The 22,655-nt window shown below is 39.4% G+C and overlaps 1 protein-coding gene across 1 annotated transcript in view; it reads left to right on the forward strand.

The window, feature by feature from the left end:
• Window positions 1–506: 506 nt before the first annotated feature.
• The window catches only part of Adam10 (ADAM metallopeptidase domain 10), a 120,047-nt gene continuing 97,898 nt past the window's right edge, over window positions 507–22,655 (forward strand). Inside the window, exon 1 of the mRNA XM_031345994.1 lies at window positions 507–901. Within this exon, the coding sequence (XP_031201854.1) occupies window positions 847–901 (55 nt within the window). The 5' untranslated portion in view covers window positions 507–846. The remainder of the gene's footprint in view (window positions 902–22,655) is intronic.

Here is a 22,655-nt window from a genome sequence, read left to right on the forward strand (position 1 = left end):
TTTTTTATCATGGCTAAGGCCTAGTAGGTGACATACATTTGTTAGTGGTTCAGGAAACTATCCCTTCGGGTATCTTTTTCTTCCTGTTGGATCTTTCCTTCTATGTCCCCATCAGAGCTGTGTGTGTATATCGCGGCTAAAATCAGGGCTTGCTGGGACTACTTTTGTTTACTTGGCAGCCGCAGAGCTTCAAGAGAGGCAGACGGAGACGCAAGGAAAACCTCTCGTTTTTCCGGAGGCGAAGAAGCCAAAAGCCCTTCCTGACAGCTTCGGGGTAGGGTGTGAGCCCCAGCGACAAGTCCTTAACAGCTGGAAGAACCAGGTAGCATTTTCACAGGGAAAAGAGCGCTCCCGCCCGGGGCGGTGGGCGGAGCCTCTAGTGGCCCCGCCCCCAGGGCCAATCCCAGCTCTCGGGCAGCGGACAGGAAGCAGCGGCGGGGCCTAGCGGCCCGGGAGCTCGCCTCGGCACGCATGCGCATCATCCCGGGGCGCTTCGGGGGAGCCGGGCGGGGCGGGAGGCAGAGGTGCGGCCTCGCGAGTGCATTGGGTGCCGTCGCGTCACGTGGCGAGAAAGGAGGCGGAGGGCCGCGGCTCAGGGAAGGGGCTGAGACCAGGCGAAGAGCGAGGGCAGGGAAGCGGGGAAGGGAGGAAGGAAGAGGCTGAGGGGGAGGGAGGGCCCTGTTTTGGCGGAGTGGGGCGCGCGGCTGGGCCCCTGAAGTGGAGCGAGAGGGAGGCGCTTCGCCGGTGCCACTGCCGGGGAGGCTCGTCGGGGACCCAGCGCCGGTCGCGGCTCCCTCAGGATCGATGCACCGCGGTTAACCCGTGAGGAGGCGGCGGCCGCGGAAGATGGTGTTGCCGACAGTGTTAATTCTGCTCCTCTCCTGGGCGGCGGGGCTGGAAGGTGAGACACGACCCCGGGCGGCGGCGGAGCGGCGTTCGGGCCGAGCGCAGCGTCGCGGAGCCGGGCCGCGCCGCGCGCGTGTCAGGGTCTCTCCTCAGCTTCTGTCAGCTCTCTCCGCTCGCCTCAGCCGACCCCGAGCGGCGCTCCCCGCCGGGGCGCTATTGTCCCTCGCGCGCCCCGACCGCGCTCCCGCCGGCAGCGGCCCGGGCAGGCTGCGGAGCCCCGGGCCTGGCCTTCCCCGCCCCCACGGCCCGGCGGCCCTGCCTGCCCGGCTTCTCCAGCAGCTTTGCCGGGAGCCACGGAGCCCAGGCCGGCCGCCCTCGCGCGCTCCGCAGCCACCTCAGCCCTGCCCGGGTCCCAGCCCCGGGACCGCGCAGACTCGCAGCAACTTGCGAGGTTGGCAGCGCGGCGCGAGCATTGTTCTGCAAGCGAGCGAGCGGGCGATCCTGGAGCGGACCCGGGCCGGGTGTCGGGCGCCGGTGTGCGTGTCCCACCCGAGCGCCTTCCCTCCGCATCGTGCTCTTCTCGTAGTGTTTGTAGCCATCGTGCCGGAGGTTGTCTGTCTGTGTGTCTGTCCGTCTTCTGTCTCCCTGGGGCAAGACTTTAGTTGACTAAGGAGAAGGGCGAGCCGTTTTAGGATGCTCTTCGACCCGTCTGTCTTTTTGATTTGAGTCCCTTAGAGAAGCAAGACCGACCCTTCCCGGCGAACCAACTTGCAGAGTTTTCTTAAACTCTCAGGTGGAGCAGACGTACCGCGTAGTCAGAGAGGATTGTCAGGGCTGTGCTCCCTCCCCCTGCCAACTGGAGTTCACAGTTGCTTAAAGTTTCCCGATGCTTCGGTTTGAGAGACTGCAGTGTTTCATTCCCAGTGTTTCCTAGGCAGGTTGCATGATTATTTTGGTTCCTATGAGAAAGTGCTTTACCTTAGGTAAGCTGATTTGCCGCCCAAGTGTCTGGATAGAGCTTAGCTTAAAAGCATTGATTTGGAAACAAAACAAAAACAACCCCCCAAAACTTCCAAGGGTACTTTGGATGGTTGTCAACAGCCTAATTTGATACTTTCGGAAATATCCTAGTGTTTTCTGTAGTGTATTGTCTTGTGTTCATCCCTTTGTCTCATTGACTTAAACTGCAGGGCCCAGCCTATTTTTGTCTGGCTTTTTGCTTACTCTGAAGTTGGTTTTGTATACTCAGTTTCTGTTGTCGTGCGTACTATTCATTTATTAAGTACACATTTTAGATGACAGCCACTAATAGATGACTTTTTTTTTTTTTTTTTTTTTTTTAAAGAACCGGATTGCAGACCGTTTGTAAAGAGCCTCTTTATTTAACATTTGTATTTCGGTAACATGGCTTATAGCCCTGGCTGGCTGTTTTGTTTTCACTTTTTGTGCTTATGGTCAGGAATTAGACACTGTTCTCTATGAGGTAATAAAAACTAAGTTAAACATGATACACTTTGATAAGTAGTGATATAAAATGCCTTTTATTAAGGGAAACTAAAACCAATGTAGCTTGTTGTTTGGGGAAAAAAGTAAATTAAGAGCATAATCATTGTGGGTGAAGATTTTTATTCAGATCTTTCGAATCTCTTTCTGCACTAAGTAATGATTCAAAGGCCAATTTTTGTTGTCCTTCTGTTAAAAACTTTTTTTAAAAAAATAAAAGTTTTCACTTAAGTATTATGTCAAGTTTATAATACTTGAGTATGTAGGTATATTTATATTTGGGGCTGTGGAATGTAGCCCAGTGGCAATTGCCTAGCAAGGCCATGCAAGATTTTGGATTCAACTTCTCTGTTTAAGGACAAAAAAATCCTCCTATGTTTATTTGTAACTTACTATACTATATGCTGGTTTTTTTTTTTTTTTAAATCTGATCTGAGCCACATATAGCTAAGTTTATACATTTTTGTAATGCTTTGTCGACTACTGTGCCGACAAAGTAGTTATTGGTTTTAGTGCATTGGAAAGTTGAATGTTTGGATAGGTTATAGAAGTACAGAGAACTTTAAGGTATAAACCATGTTCAGGTGAAACTATACTCTGTGGGTTGCTTTCATCTTGCTTGTTTGTTAATCACTGTTATGTGTGAATGTTTTTCTTAGGGTACATAATGTAAGGGGTGGAAACTGGAAGGAGGCAATAAAATGCTTAAACACTAAAACAAACTTTCCTAGTTTTCCCTTCTATATTAGTGGGTGTCTTGCCCAGTGTTGTATTTGTAGAAAGATATCATGATAGTTTTAGAGTTTATGAAGTGTCTGTATGGAAGTATTCAAATATATGTACAAAATGCTTCTAAAAAGTTATTTGTCACCTAGCAAAATGGCTCAGTAGGTGGGAGCACTTGCTTTGAAAGCCTGACTATCTGAATTCTATTCCCTATCCCTTGGTTGAAGGAGAGAATCAACTCCTGAAAATTGTCTTTTGACCTTCACATACATGCCATGGTTCCTTGTGCCCTTACTCACACATGTATACTACACACAATAATAAAAAAAAAAGTTATTTGGAGACATGTTAGGAACTTACTGGCACTATCCTGATTAGCCAAACAATTTTTATGTGTTTTTTTTTTGTTGTTGTTGTTTTGTTTTGTTTTGTTTGAGATGCAGACTGATTATGTTTCTAGCTCTAACTCCTGCCTTCCTAGTAGCTGGGACTGTAGGTGAAGGCCTTTATGCAGGGCTGTTACTTTTAAGCATAGAAAATGTGAAAGTTAAGGTCTTTCTTTTGAAAAATTATTTTATGGGCAGTGGGAAAACATACCTTTGATCACAGCACTTGGGAGGCAGAGGCAGACAGATCATTGAGTTCAAGGCTAGCCTGGGCTACAGAGTGAGTTCCAGAAACTGTCTTGAGCCACCCCACCCCCTCCCCCCAAAAAAAGGAAAAGAAAAATTATTTTGTGTGCTTAAGAACTCAGAAGGTATTAGTTATAGCAACAAATTAATCCTGTAATGTTTGGCTTAAAGAAGTCATCCATGTAATGAATCTTGCTTGGTATGTTGTGTGTGTGTGCATGTTTGTGTTTTAATTTAAAAATCTGGTGTAAATGCTTTGTATGATACACATTCTACAGAAACAAACTTTTTGGATACTTAGCCCAAAGAATTTAAAATATCAAGGTTTAAGATTTAACCGTTCGTTCAGTTTGTTTTCCACTTCTGCCAGCAAGTAGGAGTGTGGGGAGATAAGGTCTTTTTGTCTTTGACTCAAAGGAAATTTGACTTTTTATCTTTTCAAATAGAGTTTGAGATTCCAGTACGCTCTGTCACCTAAACAAGGCCAATTTCAAGTTATCCCCAGCATTAGCAGTATCTCTTGTGTCAGTGTACAGGACCTCTGTTGGCAGGGTTGAGGGGACTGGGCATGGCAGGCACTCCTTTGTTTCTGATGTGCTTTTAAAAACTTGTTCCAGACCTTCACATATTGTATATTATTGGATCTTTTTTACCTAACGACATTAACCTAAGGGGTTGGCTAGAGAAGGGCAAAGGACATTTCTCTAATGTTCATCATTGATCTAATAGTGTTTAGGAGTTTCTCCTTTAAACATGTATGAAAATTAAATGTAAGCTTAAAGGGATAATTTTTCTAATATCTGCTAAGTGGTGAAATATCCAAATATAAGGCAGTAGTTTTTGTTTTATTTTGGATAGTGGAGATTAGATCTGAGGTCTCCCAAATTCTGGGCAAGTACTCTACTACTGAACTACATTTCTAGTCTCCCCTGCCCCCAAACTTTTTTGTTTTAGACAGGGCTTCCTTACTAAGTCCTAGGCTGGCCTGGAGCTTGGTATCCTTCTGAATAGCTGGGATTACAGGACTGTAATCCCAATAGGCCTGACTTAACCTCAAACAAGAGAAATCTCAAAGGTTAACATTTTTAACCCACTTCTCTCTATATACCTCCATACCTATCTTTAAGTTTTGTTTTTTCTTTTTTCTTTTCAAAACAGGGTCTTAGTGTGTGGCCCACACTGTTCTCAAATTTATAGTCTCCTGCCTCAGTTTACCTAGTGTTGGTATTACAAGTGAACTCTACCATGTCAGACTATATAAAAACTTTCTTCTGGCTGTGGTGGCATATGTCTTTAATCCCAGCACTCAGGAGGCAGAGTCAGGTGGAGTCTGAGGCCAGGCTGGTCTACATAATGAGTTCCAGGAGAGCCAGAGCTACATAATGAGACCTTGTCTCAAAGAATACAAACAAAGAACCCAGCAACTTTCTGCCTTTTTTAAAAGTTGAAACAATCTCTCTCTTTTTAAGATTTTACTTATTTTATGTATATATGAGTACACTGTAGCTGTTTTCAGATGCACCAGAAGAGGGCATCAGATCTCATTACAGATGGTTGTGAGCCACCTTGTGGTTGCTGGGATTTGAGCTCAGGACCTCTGGAAGAGCAGTCAGTGCTTTAACCACAGAGCCGTCTCTCCAGTCCATTTTTTTTTTTTTTTAAAAGATTTATGTGTATGGGTGTTTTGCTTGCATGTGTGTGTACCTTGTGTGCTTGGTAGATTCCTCTAGAACTGGAATTACAGATGGTTGTGAACTATCACGTTGGTACTGGGAATCAAACCTGAATTCTCTGGAAGAACAGCCAGTGCTCTGAATCACTAGGCCATCTCTTTAGCCTCTAGATAATAGTTCTTTTTTAGATAGATAATGCATTTAGGTTTTCTGGTTTTCTTTTGAAATTTGAGAATGTTATTTTTAGGGAGTGGGGAGTGGGAGTCAAGGCATGATCTTACCATGAAGGCCATGCTGGCCTTGAATCACCACATAGTTTGTGTTGGCCTGGCGTTCTTACTGCTCCTCTCTCTGCCTCTGGAGTGTTAGTATTACAGTTGTATGCCAGGTAAAAATTAGCTAGGTTGTCAACTTAAATTAGTTTCTAACTTCTCCTCCCTGTGAGAAAACTAAATAAACATACTTAACACTTGCCTGTAAAGTGGAAGTTCTGATTCTTCTGTGGGATAAAGTAGATGACCTTTGGAAGTTTTATCTTTTAAATATATGTTTGGCTTTGTAGAGTTTACTGCTGAGGTCACTTTGTTAGTTTCTGACCTATTGAGATAAGGTACTAATATGCTAGTTAAAGTGAGAAGGGTAGAATGGAAAGAAAACCCATGAATAACCTGGAAGGCTTAGCAAAGACTATGCTCGTTTGTTTAGTTATAGATAGATCATGCCCTGAGTCTGAATGGTTAACACCTTGCCCCTGCTAGGAAAGCATTCTTATACTGAGACTTCTGTCCCAACCCCTTTTTAATATTTGAGCGTTAAAAAATTATCTACGTACTTTGTGTGTACATGTACACATACTTATTTGCATGCACATGCCACAGCATACTTATGCAGGTCAGGGAACATTTTGGAAGTTCTTCTACTTTGTGGGTTCTGGGAACTAAACTCAGGTTGTTAGCCTTTCACTGCCCTTCTTTATGATTTATTTTGAGACAAGGTCTCACTAAGTTGACCAGTGTGGCCTTGAACTCTGTAGACCAGAGAAGCCTTGTAATCTTTCTTTTTCAATAGTTTGAGTAGCTAGGATTATAGTAGGCCCAGGTAAAGTGAACTCCCCACCTGAACTCTTTTTCTCTCTTTGGTGATGGAGACTAAACTAGATCATTATTAATGCTCTACCACTGAGATGCATCCACAGTTCTGTGTTTTAATTATAATGTTAGCTGATGTTGTGGGGGTTTTGTTTTTTCTTCTTGTTGATACAGGCAGGGCATAATCACTAAGTTGTCCAAGATGGCTTAAAAACTCCTAGACTCAAGTAAGCTCTTGGGACTGTAGCTGTGGGATTTACAGGTATAAGCTATTATGGGGGCATGTATTTTTGCAATGGTCTAGCTTAAAATAAATCTGTGTGAATACCAATAATATAGTTTGCATGTATGGAGACTGTTGGAGAGCAGGGCACAGGTACTTATTGGTCATCTCAACTGATGCCTTTCAGTGATAGGCCATGTGCCTATTAATTGGGGAGATTAACTGTAAAGTAGGAAAGCCTATAGATAGAGAAGTATATGGTGTTTTCAAGTTGGAGCCCCAAGCTCAGTATCACAGAGGCAGAGACTCAAATAGCAGGAAATGATTTGTATTTAGTCTGTTTTTTCACATAGGCAATTCCATATAACAAGGTTGGGTAGAGCCTTAAGATTGTTTAAAATTTTGTTGTTGTTTAAGGAAGAGTTAATTTATTTAACACTTGCTAATATTTCTCCCATGAAATTCTGAAAAGTTGGCTTGGGTCCATCAAGATGGTTCAGATGGATAAAAGTGCCTGCCATCGAGTCTGAGAACTTGAACCAGATCCCCAGAATACATACAATAGAATGAAAGAACTGACTCCTGTAAGTTGTACTCAGACCATACATGTACAGAGTTGGCTTGCTCTGAAAAATAACCTAGCAGTGGTAATTCTAACTAACAAGATTTCAGTGTTTTTAAAAAGGTTATTTATTTATTTATTTAATATATGTGATGTATGCATGTAATTATGTTTGTGTAAGCACTTTGAAGAGCCCAGAGAAGTATCTCAGGTGCCTTCTTGTATCATGTTCCACCTTATTCCCTAGAATAGGGTCTCTCACCGAAGTAGAAGTTTGCTTTTTTAGCTAAGCTGGCTGGCCAGAGAGCTCCTGGATTTGTACTCCAGGAGCCTGTCTGTACTCATTATTAGAGGAATTACAGGTATGGACATCAGTCCTCAGATTTGTATCTGTCTGCTGGGCATTTAAGTTTAGGTCTCAATGTTTGCTCTAGCACTCTTCCTCACAGAGCTATTTCCCCATCCTCTGTCACCATCCCCTGATTGTTAATTTTTACATTAGGGATAATGAAGCAATGTCAATGAGAGTAGAAAAACTGCAATAATTTCTACCAGTTGGATCTCTAGTTATTCTCCAACAGTGAGACTGCCTTGAATAAGTACTTGTGGGCATAGTTCTGGTCTAGGTAGATTGCAGAAATGCATATGAGAACAGTTCTAAATAATGTGCTCTCCCTTTGCTATAGAAAGAATCTATCCTGAGCCTACTACAGTTCTAGCTAAATAATGAGCAAGATGTCTAATGAGAACCAGGGATTGTTGGGTATCTTTAATTGGTTGGAGTTTTGATGCCATAGTTTGAGTGAGAAGAAAAGTAAAAAATACTACATTTGTCAGAGTGGAGGAAATGTCAGAATGTAAGCATGCAGTTCCAATTATGTATTGTAGTTACAAGTGAAGTGAAATTTGGTGAAAATGTCACCTAGCTAGCTGTCACAGTTTGTGAGGTAAAGAATGATGATGCATGTAGATTTAGAAATTAGGTTTGAGGAGACACAGTTGGTTTTGTTTGTTAATTTAACATGTTGGAATTAATTTCTTTGGTTCTAGATTGCCTGGTACATCTGGTTATATGCAAATTGTGAATTTACCATTTCAAACACTAGTTGGGGAAAATAATCTGATCTTTGAGTTTTAAATGGCAGTAAGGAGAGATGCTAACTGGATCATAAGTACTTGGACTTGGCATTATTCATATTCTGGGCCATTACTAGGAGGTGGTATATTATGAAATGCAGTTGGTCTCCATATTGAATGATTGGGATGTGATACAATAAGGAATAAGCTAGCTGTTTGGTGAATTGTGTGGCTTAGTCTCAGATTAGAGTAGTTCTTGTAGAAAAAAAGATTTTAAAAGTAGTGAAGGCTGTCAAGCTGTCTCAGCAGGTAAAGGCACTGCCACTAAACAACCTGAGTTTGATCCCTGGGACTTACATGGTAGAGGAGTGAGCTAATTCCTTAAGTTGTCCTGTGACAGTCACAACATAACTTGTCTCCTTCCCACTCATATATGTGCGTGTGCACATACACACACACACACACACATACATGCAATATACACATGGAAAAGCACTGGTAAAACTTGGCAAATGTTTAGTGTTAGGCTAACAAAATGTACTAAGGGCTTACTGTTGAAATGAGATCTTATGAGCTATTTTTTTTTAGACAGTGGAGAGTGGCTCTGTAAATTTTCAGAATCTAAAGTTGAAGTTGAAATTGTCTTGAGATTTTGATTCTAGATAGAAGGTGGGGATGGGTATCACAGTCTGGGGTTTAATACTATCATGCTCTTCCTGGGGACTGCTTAAGAGTTTGCATTGCTCTTCAGTTCTCTGTGGCTGGTGATTTGGGAAGTATTGTTTAGAGAGATGGTAGGAGTCTATAAATTTGGAACAGAGGGGAGTGATTAGTTTGAAGATAGATGAACACATTTTTACAAAGTGATTTTATTTTATGTGTATGAATGTTTTGCCTGCATGTATGTATATGCACCATGTGCATATCTGGTGCCTGTGAAGGCCAAAAGAGGGTATCAGATCTCCTGGGACTGGAGTTATAGATGGATGTGAGCCATCTGGTAGGTACTAGGAACTAACCCAGCTTGTACTTTAAACTACTAACCCATCTCTGAACTATCTTTTTAGCCTCCATTTTTGTTACTAATTTATGTTGTTGGAATTAGCCTCTAGGATTTTAGAGTATGTCTGGTACTCTATTGGTCTGGTACTCTATTAGATGCGGATTATGAAATTTCTATTTCAGAAACAAGATGATGAGAACAGGATTATCTTTAGATTTTAGGCAAATGGCTGTATACTATTTGTGGAACTATTGTTCCACAAATATCTTTCCATGTCGTTGCTTACATTAATGATGATTAGAGACACATAGTCACATAAACACTTGAACTTTTGACTGAGTTTTTGGAATAATAGCATATATCAACCTAGAAGACCATCAACAGATGGATAAAGGAATGTATTATTTATATACAATGCAGTTTAATTCAGCTGTAAAGAATAACCAAATTTGCAGGAAAATGGGTAGGACTGGAGGTTGTCATGTTAAGCAAATAAGCCACATTGAGATAACTATTGAGTGTTTTCTGTCATATGTAAAATCTAGGTTTGGAGTGTGCATGAGTGTGTGTGTGTGTGTGTGTGTGTGTGTGTGTGTGTGTGTGTATGTATGTATGTATGTATGTATGTATGTATGTATAAGACCTCACTGGGGTTTGGGGTTTACTGAGTGGACTAGGCTGGTTGTCCAAGAGTGAGTCATAGGGATTTGCTTGTCTCTGCCTCCCCAGCATTAAGCTTGCAAGCTTTTTACATGTGTTCTGGGGTTCTCATGTTAATGTGGCGAATACTTTATCAACTAAGCTATCTACTACTCATTCCTGACTTTATTCGTAGTTTATATGTTTTAGGACCTAACACAAAGCCTAGTTCACATCAAGATTTATAATAAATGTTTTATTAAAATTGCAGAATTAGTGCTGGTGAAATGGCTCAGCAGGTTTAAAAAAAAAAAAAAGCCTGATAAGCTGTGTCCTGGATCCACCGTGAAAGGAGGTAACCAACTCCCTAAAAGTTGTTCTCTGCTATCTGCCATGGCATATTAATGTGTGCCTGCATTCTCACACTCTATGTACATGCACACATCATCTGCACAATTAAATGAAGTTTAAAAAGCCCACAGAACACATTGTTTAGTGAGTGGAGTGGATTTGTGAGTTCATGTTACATAGGCATTTTCATTAAGCAAGATTGTAGTCTAGTGAAACAGGCTTTGAATTGCTGTCTGTCTACAGTGTTATGGAAATAGCTTCATTATATAAAGCTAAATGTCATGATGACTTTTGTTAAAGTGGAATATTCTTGCAGTACATTAGAGAGTATACCTTCCAATTAATATAGTATATTATCAGAATTCCAAGTGGCCAATAAGGATTAGGTACTTTGATCCAAAACCATTTGTGGCTAGCCTTGGAGGTAGGTAGTCATTTGTATTTACAGATTGGTTAGGAAATTAGTCATTTCTACTTACAAATTTTAACTTTATTTTGGTCAAGATGTTTAATTTTCCTGGTGACCTATAAAATCTAATTTTTTTCCAATGTAGTAGTACAAATCTCTTAGTAATCCAAGACTTTTTTTGCTTCATGTGTAGAGTAAGCTACAGAATAGTGATTGCCAGCCAAGTGTGACATGGGTTGAAAGCGAGGTCATGGATATGGATTGAGGGCGAAATGTAAGATAGAGGTACAGCAGCAGTGAAATGGTGGCTGGAATTTCTTGCATCTGTGTGGGAGAATAATGTAGGTAGGTTGAAAGCTTCACTCTTACTGGTTGTATTTATTTGAAAGTATATGAAAAATCTCAGCTATCTCTCTATATATCTCCATCCATCCATTTTGGAATTTTAAAACTTCATTTCGTAAGTGAATGGTAGAAATAGAATAGTCAGTGGATTTCAGTCATTCATATTTTGTGCCCCATGTGATTGATTTAGTTTATAATTATGAAAGGGTTACTTAGCTTCACTTCTGATCCAGCTATCTTTATTATTTTATTTATGAGTCTAGCTTTTTGTTTGAAAATGGATGTGTTGAAATATGCTTTTAGTTATAGATATACCCTGTTGTCTTGAAGTTTTACTTGTAACTGTGAGATGTAGATAGTTGATTCTAGATGATTTGACTTGTTTCTAGTGAAGAAATAGATACTGGTTTCGGTTTGAAGTCATAGTGTAGAAGTGGTGTATTTAAGTTCATTAAAATACTTTGCAATATTTCTGAAATATAGAGCATAGTTCTTAGACAGCTATTTTTGTTATATCAGAGAGCACTTTTGCAAGTGCTGTGTAATATTTCAAGATCAGAGTGAATATATAGTAGCATAAAGAATATTGGTCATGGATGTTTCTTGAGGCACAGTTGATGGTTTGAAAAGAAAGATTTTGAAATCACATTGTTGACCTTAATTGTCAACTTGACTGAATTTGGAATCACTTAGGAGACACAACTCTGGGGATATCTGTGAGAGTGTTTCCAGAGACGTTTAGCTGAGGAGGGAAGACCTGAATGTGTGTGCTACCAGTCTATGGACTGGGGAAAGGGAAAAAACCAGAAAGGATGCTGATGAGCATCAGGACCTCATCTCTGCTTGCAGACTATGGCTGAATTGTGACTAGCTGCTTGACCTTCCTGCACCACATCTTCTGTCCATGGTGTACTTCACTGCCAGGCCACAACAGTGAAAAGTAACTGAGTAACTACAGTGTCAAATTTTGAAATTAATGTAAGTAAAAGTATTGGAAATACCTTGATTGCAGCTAATTCTCTTGAGGCATTAGAAATGTGCCAGCTTTAGTTTGTCCTTTATCTACCCTTTCATATGTTGTAATTAAGTTTTCTATAAGTAGGAAGATTTATTATGTTAATTATTTTTGTTAATTTTTTTCCATTCTTAAGATTGTGCTATTAACTTTTTTGTTTGGATATAGATAGAGAAAAAATTTGTTAATGTAAAGTGATACTATTAACCCACCATCTAAAGGCTAAGTAGCTAGGATTAGAGGTGAGCACAATCATGCATGGTTTACTTAGTTACTTATTTTCATGTTTTGCAGTACTTTGATTGAACCCAAGGCCTCCTCACACATGCTAGGAAAGTGGTCTATCCTGTGGGGTTAAGTGGTTGAACTCAGTTTTTCAGGCTTGGTGGGAAGTGCATCTTACCATTCCTATTTGTGTGTGTATGTGTGTGTTAATTGTGTGAATGTTCACAATTTCCTCTGGGCCTTTAAAGTGTTATGTACCATGTGCATTTACTATGTACTTTATAGAAATTCAGATTTCTGAAATCTATAACAGGGCAAGAAAGCAAACTACTGTTGATAGGCTTTTCTGTGTAGATGAAATAAAGTAGCAGAAGATAAAGATAACTTACTTGACAAAGTGTAGAGAGGAGTGATTTAATATAGTTACAGTGCTGCAGAAAAATAGCCTTAGGGTTATTGCATCATTGTAGCCTCCCCTAATCAAGATGCTAAGCCATGGAGAGAAATTGTAATAGTTCAAGTGGAAAGATATATGACACATGGAAAAACTTGGGTTATCTAGAAACTTTCCTTCACCAGAAGCTGTCATTTTCCACTGCCCTCAGATAAGAGCATTTCACTCTGCACTCCAGGTTAAACGTGTGTTTATTTTGCTATTATCAGGAAACATTTCTACATGGGAACACTTTTAGTAGTGTTGTCTGTGTTTGGAGATAAAAGGAGTTTGGGCTGGCAACATTTTCCTTTTTATCTCTTTTTCAGTATCGGGTATCAAACTCCAGGTACTGTGGATGTTAGGCAAGTTTTCTGCCTTTGAGCTGTGTATACCTCTGGCCTCTGGTTGGCATCTTCCGAGTCCTTCCTGTTAACTTCCCTGTTGTTCATTGGGCCCTGCATGGTATTGCATAAGTAGTGAAAAAAGATGCTCTAGCTCTGTACTGTTTTGGTTTTGGTTTTATTCCTAGTCTTTAGAAGATTGTTCCTATTGTACTTTATATATTTAAAGGGTTTAAGCCAGAAGAAAAGTTTCATCATGGGCTACAAATTCCATGTTAAAGTAACAGCAAGCTTTTGAAAGACGCATTTCTTAGCTGGTAGTTAGTAGTTATTTTTTCTGTAACCCAGGTAAGCTTTGAACTTGTTCTTCTGAGTAGCTGATTTCAGTCACCAGTTCACTGCTACTGCCTTACTGATTCAAGTTAAAGCCATCTTTAGTTCAGTCACTCTTCTCCCTGCATCAGTCCCACCCAGTCTCTCTTCAGCCTAGCAGTCAAGCCATCATCCCAAAATGGTCAAAACCAGCCAGTAACAGATTGTATGCTTAGTAGTGGCTAAAGTTACGACTTTTATTGTATGAATTTTAATATCAATTTAAACTATTCCAGTTGTCAAGTAATTCACCATTGTAAGCAAAAGTCTGTAAGAGCTGTGAGTGCCTTTGTGTTCATTTATTTTCCTGCCAAATTTGCCCCTGTGTCAGGGCCTTTACACTGCTGGTCCTTTACATGCAATAGATATTTCTGTATATGGCTGAATTATTAGCTTTTAAAAAAAATTTTTATTTTGGAAACTTAAAAAAAAAGCAGTAAGGTCTTAATGGTTTCAAAGTATGTAGTTTAAAAGTTCAATAGTCTTTTCATATGTTAATTATACAGATTACCTTATATTAAAAATACCAGCTCCTTCCTTGGGATTTTTAAGCCACCATTTTGCTATACCTTTCTTCCATTAGTAACTCTTTATAGCTTTGTTTATTATTTATCATTTTAGAGCAAAGCTCCACAAGATCAGTAGCTATTTACTGTAACTTTTTAATGTTTGTATTCTTAGAATCTAAAGTAAAGATTAACATATACACTATTAAATATACCCAAATTTCTGAGAGAGTGCGTGTGTGGAAAAACTCTGAAGATTTATGTTTATCCTTTTTAAAAAATTGACTCCCTTACCGTTTTGAGTGGTATTCAGGATCAAATTTCAAATTTCGGAATGCTAGCTAAGCACTTTACCACAGAGCTGTGCCTCAGCCATACTGTAATCAACTTTAAAATAGAGCAGGATTACCGTTTTTGCTAGTGTATTTATTTTGCTCATTAAGTACTTTTACATGGTCTTTTAATTAAAGAGGTAAAGTGAGTTAGACTTTCTACTATAAGAGCTAAGTTGCTTTTTTAAAACAACCCTGTCTTTTTATCTGAAAGTATATTTTATTTTGTGCATATGGGTGTTTTTACTGAAATATGTTTTGTCCACTTGTGTATCTGATGGCCATAGAGGCCAGAAAGTGTCAGAATACTCAGAACTGGTGTTTACAGACACTCATTGGCTGTAGTGCAGGTGCTTGGAATCCAACTTGTATCCTCTGAAAGAGCAGGAAGTGCTCTTAACTGCTGAGCCAAGTCCAATCCCTGAAAGCATTTTAAAGCATGTATTAGTTTGTTGAAAAAAGTAGCCTAAATGGATAAATACATTGTTGTTTTGAGACAGTTATAACCAAGGATTGTTTGAACCTCATCTTCCTCCCTCAGCCTTCTTTATGCTGGTTTATAGGTGTCTGTCACAATGTCTAGCAGTTATTTTTTTTAACAATAACTTACTACATTCTTAGGTAGTGTATGCTGTATACTGTTCTCAACAGTTTAAACACATATACATTTAGTCCATACAATGCCACTTTTAGGTATAAGTACTGATAAATCATAATTTTTTCAAATGGGAAAGCTAAGGCATAATGAAGTAGGTAGTTCAGACAGTTGTGAATGCTGTATGGTTATTTTGCATGAAAATTTCCTGAATGCACCCATTACAGTAGTAAGTAACCCCTCCTTTATCTTGCAAGTAGATGTAGAAGTTTATAAAAGATTAAATTTTATGCCAATGCCAGACTTTTTTTTTTTTTTTTTCGAGACAGGGTTTCTCTGTATAGCCCTGGCTGTCCTGGAACTCACTCTGTAGACCAGGCTGGCCTCGAATTCAGAAATCCACCTGCCTCTGCATCCTAAGTGCTGGGACTAAAGGTGTGCGCCACCACTGCCTGGCCAATTCCAGGCTTTTTGAAATTCTATTATTTAGTTCCATAGGATCACATGTTTTCCAGTGATTAGTTTCTGGCTCTTAATCTCTAAAATATGCTTTCCCTTTGCATGGAACATTTGAATAGGTTCGTTCATTAATTATCTATATTGGTATTTATTGATCAATTTTAATTTTTTTGGAGATAGGGTTTCCTTACATATCCTTGGCTGGCTAGCACTCGCTGTGTAAACCAGATTGACTTCAAACTTAGAGGTCCTCTTGTCTCAGTCTCTCAAGTGCTGAGATTAAAGTTGTGTACCAATATGCGGTACCTGACTGCTGTCCAGGTGCTGAGGATACATGAGTGAGAAAAGTGCTTATTTAACTTGTGACTGTATTCTCATGGTGGTGATGGGTAGTACATGTTAGTTAGAACTCATAAAGAATACCAGAACATCACATTAGAGTGTGAGGGATGGGCGTGTACACTAGATTGGGTGGTCAGAGAACTCAGGATGACAAAAAGGTGGCAGATAGAGATACTGCACATAGAAGGAGAAGTGGAGGAGGATGAGATGAGAATGGACAGGAGATGGGTTTGGGGGATGCAGTCTCCTACAAGCATCAAGCTCAGCTTTATAAACTATAGTTAAGACTTTGAGTCTAGAAGGCTAACATGCTCGTACTTTTCTTGAGTAGAGTTACCCTGTTGTGTAAAGGATAGGTGGTAGAAGGGTAGGATAGTACCATAAAGGTTAATTAGTTGTCATGGTTTTCACTGTCAAGATACTTTTTTTTTTTTTTTTTTTTTTTTTTGAGACAGGGTTTTAATGTGTAGCTCTGGCTGTCCTGGAACTAGCTCTGTGTACCAGGCTGGCCTCAAACTCGCAGAGATTCACCTGCCTCTGCCTGCCACTCAGCTGACTGCTGAGATACTTTTGAACCTTGCTGTGTTTGGTACATTTTCATCTTTTGGAGTTTCAAATTTCTTTGCAGCACATTTCTTTCTTTTTAGGCATGTAAAGAAAGTTATGACCGTTATGGTAGTTACAGGTACCTGTAATTGAACTATCCCCAGAGACTTAGGTTCTGAACTGAGACATGCATTCTTGGTGAAGTTTTGGCATTAATGTGCATCTTTTGGTATTTTGGGGAAGCTTTTTCCCTATTGCTTTTAGATTGAGTTTCTGGCACCAGAAGTGCTGGAGCACAGCTCAATGGTAATGTGCTTGTCTCAGCACCCAGGAGGTCCCTGTGTTAAGTTCCCAGCACCACAAAGATGACATTAGAAAGGTAGCATTTTTAATATTTTAATGGTCATTGTGGTGCCTCTGCTTGCTTTTGGGTAGTCTTGAGGATGATGGTGGAGAGGTTTGGTACTGTTTTAAAGGGTAAAATTTTACTTTTTAGTAGATTGTATTGTATGAGAAGTATAGAGATTGAAGAAAATCACATTGAGAAATACTTAGGTATTTATGGGAACAGTTTTCATGAGGAGAATACAAGATGATTTGTAAGGAACACAGAACCTTTGATTTCTATTTGAGTGTGATATTGCTTTGCTTGAGTCATGATTTCTCTTGGTTAGATTGATATTATAGGAAGGATAATGTTTTTAGTCCAAAGGCATCTATAGATTGATAGAATCTGGTGGCAAGGATTAGTACTAGAGTAGATGGTAAGGAATTGGAGTTAGAGAGTTGGCACATTGGCACTGGGGAAACCAAGAGAGCTTTGCCAAGGAGGGCTGGATGCAAAAGTGAGAGGCATAGAGGCCATGCTTTGTTTAGGTAGAGACGCGTGAGTGTTTAATATGTGCCTGTGAGACCTGATGGCAACCTGTGTTCTGGCTTTACCTTTTGAATTCCTGACCAGTTGTTGAAGTATAAGAACAAAGCTCAGTTCAGTCAGAGTCTGAACTGCATGTAGAACTCTGCATGTAGAAACAGGCAGTTCTGTTTCTGTGGTGTCTGACTGAGTAAGTGGTGCAAGGGCTGGAGATTGGCTTGCATTCCTGTGGAGTCAACCATGCCAGTCTCAATTACCAGCTGTGGAAATCAAGGGTATACACATATATTTTTGACCTATAAAAAGTAAATTTCATTCCTCTTTAGTATATCATTGTATGTAGCTTTAAAAAGTGTATCTTAAAGGTGGATGCTATGCTTGAAGGCCATGTGCTGCCACCTAATGATTTTCATTTCAGTTCTTGGTAGTCACATCAGCATCATGAATTTTCCCCGGCTTTATGAAGATAGTAGACCTGTTATATGTTATCATGACCTCACTGATACCTCACTTACCTCCTTCATAGTGCTCCTGATTTGTCTGTGCCCTTGGGCTTATTACATATCTCTTAAACCACCAGTTTCTTTTACATTGCTTGATAATTTTTTTAATTAATAGATCTGTTTGGTGGATCAAATAGAAAAGTTCAGAGCAGCACATAACCTGGTAAATAGCAAGTGCTCAACAAATTTTAATTATCATTACATTCAGTTTATAAGTACAGTTACTGTGGTGGCTGACCTTGGTGGCTCACATTAGTAGTCTGGAGAGGATTAACTAGGTGAAAGGGGGTGATAATTCCTGATATGTTGAGGCCTGGTGGAATAAAAGGGAAATAATAAAGAAGCGTTTTTTCTGCTTCCTGGCCACTGATGTGAGCCACTTTGCTCTGTCACACTCTCTGCCATGGCAGAATAAAACCTCTGAGTGTGTCAGTCAGAATAAGTATTTCTTCCTTTACGATGTTGTCCTCAAGCTTTTTGTAACCGTTATGTAAAGTTAGCAAGCTTGCATAAGCATTTATTTTACTTAACATATTTTTGAATCAGGTGCTAATTTATAAAATTATTTTAAAATTACATTTATCTATTTATTTATTGGTGAGGGTGGGGTGGGAGTGGAAGCCTGCCATGATGTGCATGGAGGTCAGAGGCCAACATTTGAGAATTTGTTTTCTTTTTCTACCTCATGGGTTCTAGGGATTGAACTAAAGTCACCAGGCTTGGTAGCAGGCAGCTTTATATACTAAGGCATCTTTCCTGTCACAATTAAGTATTTAATTAAATAAAAATTCTACCTAATCAGGATAGTCCTTTTCCCCCTTTATACATAGTAAACTAACTGTGTCCATTAAAAACCAACCAAACCAAACCAAACAAAACAAAACCCGACAACTAAAGTACTTAAATAAAATAGCTCTTGGTAGTTTTGGGATTTAAATTTTCCTTCTTAAGATGTAAAATGTTCACATTTGTACATGTAAAATGTACAATTTTTTTGTTTCTTCTAGCCAGATTTTTCATGTGAATTTTAAAATACTAGATTTCTAAAATAGATCTGGAAGGAAAGAATTAGCATGATTTTATGAATATGCGATGAACTGAAAGGTATTCTTACTAAAGTTGAAGGAAAAGTAAAAATGCTCTCATTTCTCATGGTTTGTGGTAATCCTAGTTAGTGTAGTAAGTTAAACAGATAAGGCTATAAGTAGATGAGGGAGAGATTTAAATAGGAGAAACAGAAACAGTGCCAGGAAAGAAAATAAAAAATGTTTTCACGCATAGTCACAGAGTTTACAGGTTCTCTCCAGAGAAATAAAACCAGTAAGAAACAGATAAATGGATCCGGAGGATCTAGGCATGTAAAGGGTTTATCAGAGGAATTGACTTGTGGTTATGGATGACGAGAAGTCTCATGGTAGGCCATCAGAGAGAGAAAGGGAGAAAGATGCATATGCAGGAGAGTGGGCTGGTGATACTCACCTGTGTTTGTCTTCCTCACTCACATCTATAACTCTCTCATGGCAGTCTCATAGATACACCCAGAAATACCATTTTGGCTGTTCTCTAGGTTATTTTGTTTGTTTGTTTAAAGATTTATTTATTTTATGTATTTGAGTACACTGTAGCTGTCTTCAGACACACCAGAAGAGGGCATCTGATCCCATTACAGATGGTTGTAAGCCACCATGTGGTTGCTGGGAATTGAACTTAGGACCTCTGGAAGAGCAGTCAGTGCTCTTAACATTTGAGGCATCTCTTCAACCCTAGGTTATTATTTTTTTTAATTAAATTAAAAACCAGAAACAAAATCAAGTTTATCTTATGTGTATGAGTATTTGCCTGCATGTATGTCTGTGTATTACATGGGTGCCTGGTATACTCTGGAGCTCAGAAGAAGGGGTTGGATTCCCTGAAACTAGAGTCACAAACCACTGTGAGCTGCCGTGTGGGTATTGGGAGTCAAACCCTAGTGCTCTGCAAGAACAGCCAGTGCTTTCAAGAGCAGAGCCGTCTTTCCTGCCCTATCTCTAGATATTTGTTAATCTATTCAGGGAGGCACTAACTATTACAGAGATCTATTGATCTCATGTTAGTGTTCTTATTGCAGCAGAAGGCAGGATATATTGTTGTTAAATAAACACTAAAGAAACTTAGTGTCTTTAGTGACTTCTGTAGTATTCTGCAATGCTCCAACCTGCCTCAGCCTCCTGAGTGCTAGGATTACAAGTTTATTCAGCTCTGTTGCACAAACGCCATGATAAAAACCAACATAGAGCTTATCTGTGTTAAACACAGGTACTGTTTGAAAACTGGCTTGTGGGTTATAGGTTGTGGGCTCTTGTAAATGTTTCTTACCAGTTCTTTTACCTAGAAGCACGGGCGGTCCTTAGCCCTGTTAATACTCTATTGATGCTTACAGCAATTCTGTAGGAAAAAAAAGGGGGGGGAAATAGCTGCTGATTGAAGTCTGGAATTTTCTTCATAAAGAAAAATTGCAATGCTTCCCTAAGCATGAATGTACATATGGATGACTTTGGAAATCCAGTCTGGACTTAGATTGTGTGCCTTTCTGTTACTGTGACAGATGCTTCAGAAAATCAGCTTAAAGAAAGAATAGTTTCTTTTGGCTCATGGTTTCAGAAGTTCCAGCCCATGGGCAGATACAATCATTGTTTCTGGGCCTATAGTGAGGCAGACAGAACGTTCTGATGGAACAGAGTTGCTCACTTCACAGTTTCACAGTGCTTGGAAACAAGTAGGGGCAATAGGAGGTTGTGGGGGCAAGGTAAATATCCTTATTAAAGGCATGCATATTCCCAGTGACTAACTTCTTTAAAATAGGGCCTACCTTCTATAGCTCCATCCAGTAGTCTCCTCAACATTTTAAATCTATCTGTGGCTGAGAGCATTGGTTAGTTCAGAGTCCTGATGATCTAAGTATCTGGAAATTTCCACAGGCACTGTATAGGTTCTTTCCTAATAGTCTGGATGGCTCTCAGTCCAGTCCAGACAACATTCAATATTACTTACCACACTGAGTTATTTGGGGGTGCCAGTAGATGCTGTGAGGTGCTCCAGAATCTACCCTGTTAACATTTTCCCAGTGTGTGCCTATCCTCTATCCCTTGAAACAATTTAGACAGTGAGGTTTCTTGTGATAGGAAAATCTGTGCATGGAAAAATATTTGTGTAGGATTAAAACATCCACAGAATTGTATTTCTAGGTTCTACAAATGTTCTCTCATACCAGAACTTATTGGTACTTGATCTCTTATTTTTACCTATTTTTTGCTTTGTCTTGTTCAAAATGGAGGTATTTAGGAAAAACAGATTGTTGAAAGATGGGCTAATAATTTATTAGAAGTGATTAGAATGGTGATAATTAAATTTTGAGAGAACAAATGGGAATTTTTGGTTTTTGAGTTATCTGGGATTTGTGTTTGTTTTTTAATCCTGTACTTTAAAAAAGTATGAATAATTAAAAACAAATTTAATTTTTGTTTATTTTTATGTGCATGGGAATTTTGTCTGCTTGAATGTCTCTGTGTCATGTGCATGTCTGATGCCCTTGGAGGCCAGGAGAGTATATTGGATTCCCTGGAGTACCTGCCATGTGGGTACTGGGAACTCAAGTCCTCTGCAAGAGCAGTGATTCTTAATGGCTGCACCATCTCTCCAGTCCCCTGTTATTACTTTTTCTGCCTGAAAATTTTCTTTTAATATTTTTAGTAGTATATGTCTGGTATTAATAAGTTAGAAGTTTTGATATCTAAACAAGTCTTAATTTTGACCTCTAAGACCTTTCATTTAACTGGTTATAGGATCTTGGGCTGAAAGTTTGACAGAACTTTAAACATAGGTGCCTACCTTGTGATTTATACAGTTTGTCTTCATTTTTCCTTGTGTATCTATGTATGGCTTTTTTTGTTGTTGTTGTTGTTCTTCTTCTTCTCTGCCCAGTTTATTTTAACATTTTGACCTCTAGTTTTCAGCCATTAGTCTATGATTTGACTTTATCTGGTTTCTTTTACATGTATTCTTTTTGGCTTAGTGTTGACTTAGAGTTTTACACACACACACACACACACACACACATACATATATATGTAAACATATGTATGTATTACACGCATACATACACACACACATTCACACACACACACACACTCACACTTCTTTGTTTTTGGTTTTATGAGACAGAGTGGAATTCATTCTGTAGACCAGGCTGAACTGGAAACTGCCTCTGCCTCTCAAGTGCTAGAGTTAAAAGCATCTCACCACTGGGCTTAAGTGTGACTTAATTTTAATAGCTGCTTTTACAACCTCATCTGCAAACTTCATCATCTCCAGTATTCTATTACTAAGGACTAATTTTTGTTCTAGTTATGGGAGAATATGTATATACACATATATATGTATGGCATACATATACACATATATAGGTATGGATAAAGAAATTCCTATTTTTATATTGGGAGGTGTTTCATTGTATCTTTAAAGATATTCAGACTTTTCTGGTAGTTAAGCTACTTGGAATCAGTTAAATCTAATTTGTTATTTAAATTTGGAAGACCGTGTTTATTTAAGCTTTGTTAACATAGATCTAGAACAGCTTTTGTCTATGGCTATTTGTACCCCATTACTAAGGAGCTACTTATCTGAGGGTTATTCCCAGTGCTTTATACACTTTTAGGACTTTTTTGGTGATATGACTATGAATACTTACCAGTCCTGGTTAGATGTGTTCTGGCTGGGCTTAGTAGTACATACCTTTGACCCCAGCACTCAGGAGGCAGATACAGGTAGATCTCTGTGAGTTCAGGCTAGCCTACATAGTGAATTGCAGGGCAGCCAAGGCTACATGGAGAGACCCTGTCTCAAAACAAAAATGAAAACAAAAAATCCAAGAATTATTCTCTTCTCTGGTGGTTCTTATTTTTTGTGGTGGGATAATTTGTTCTTTTACACTGAAATCATTACTCATCAAACACTCCAGATATTACAACTCTCTTCCTCCTGGCAACTGTCCCAT

Source organism: Mastomys coucha, unplaced genomic scaffold (assembly GCF_008632895.1).
Source record: "Mastomys coucha isolate ucsf_1 unplaced genomic scaffold, UCSF_Mcou_1 pScaffold23, whole genome shotgun sequence".
Classification (NCBI taxonomy): domain Eukaryota; kingdom Metazoa; phylum Chordata; class Mammalia; order Rodentia; family Muridae; genus Mastomys; species Mastomys coucha.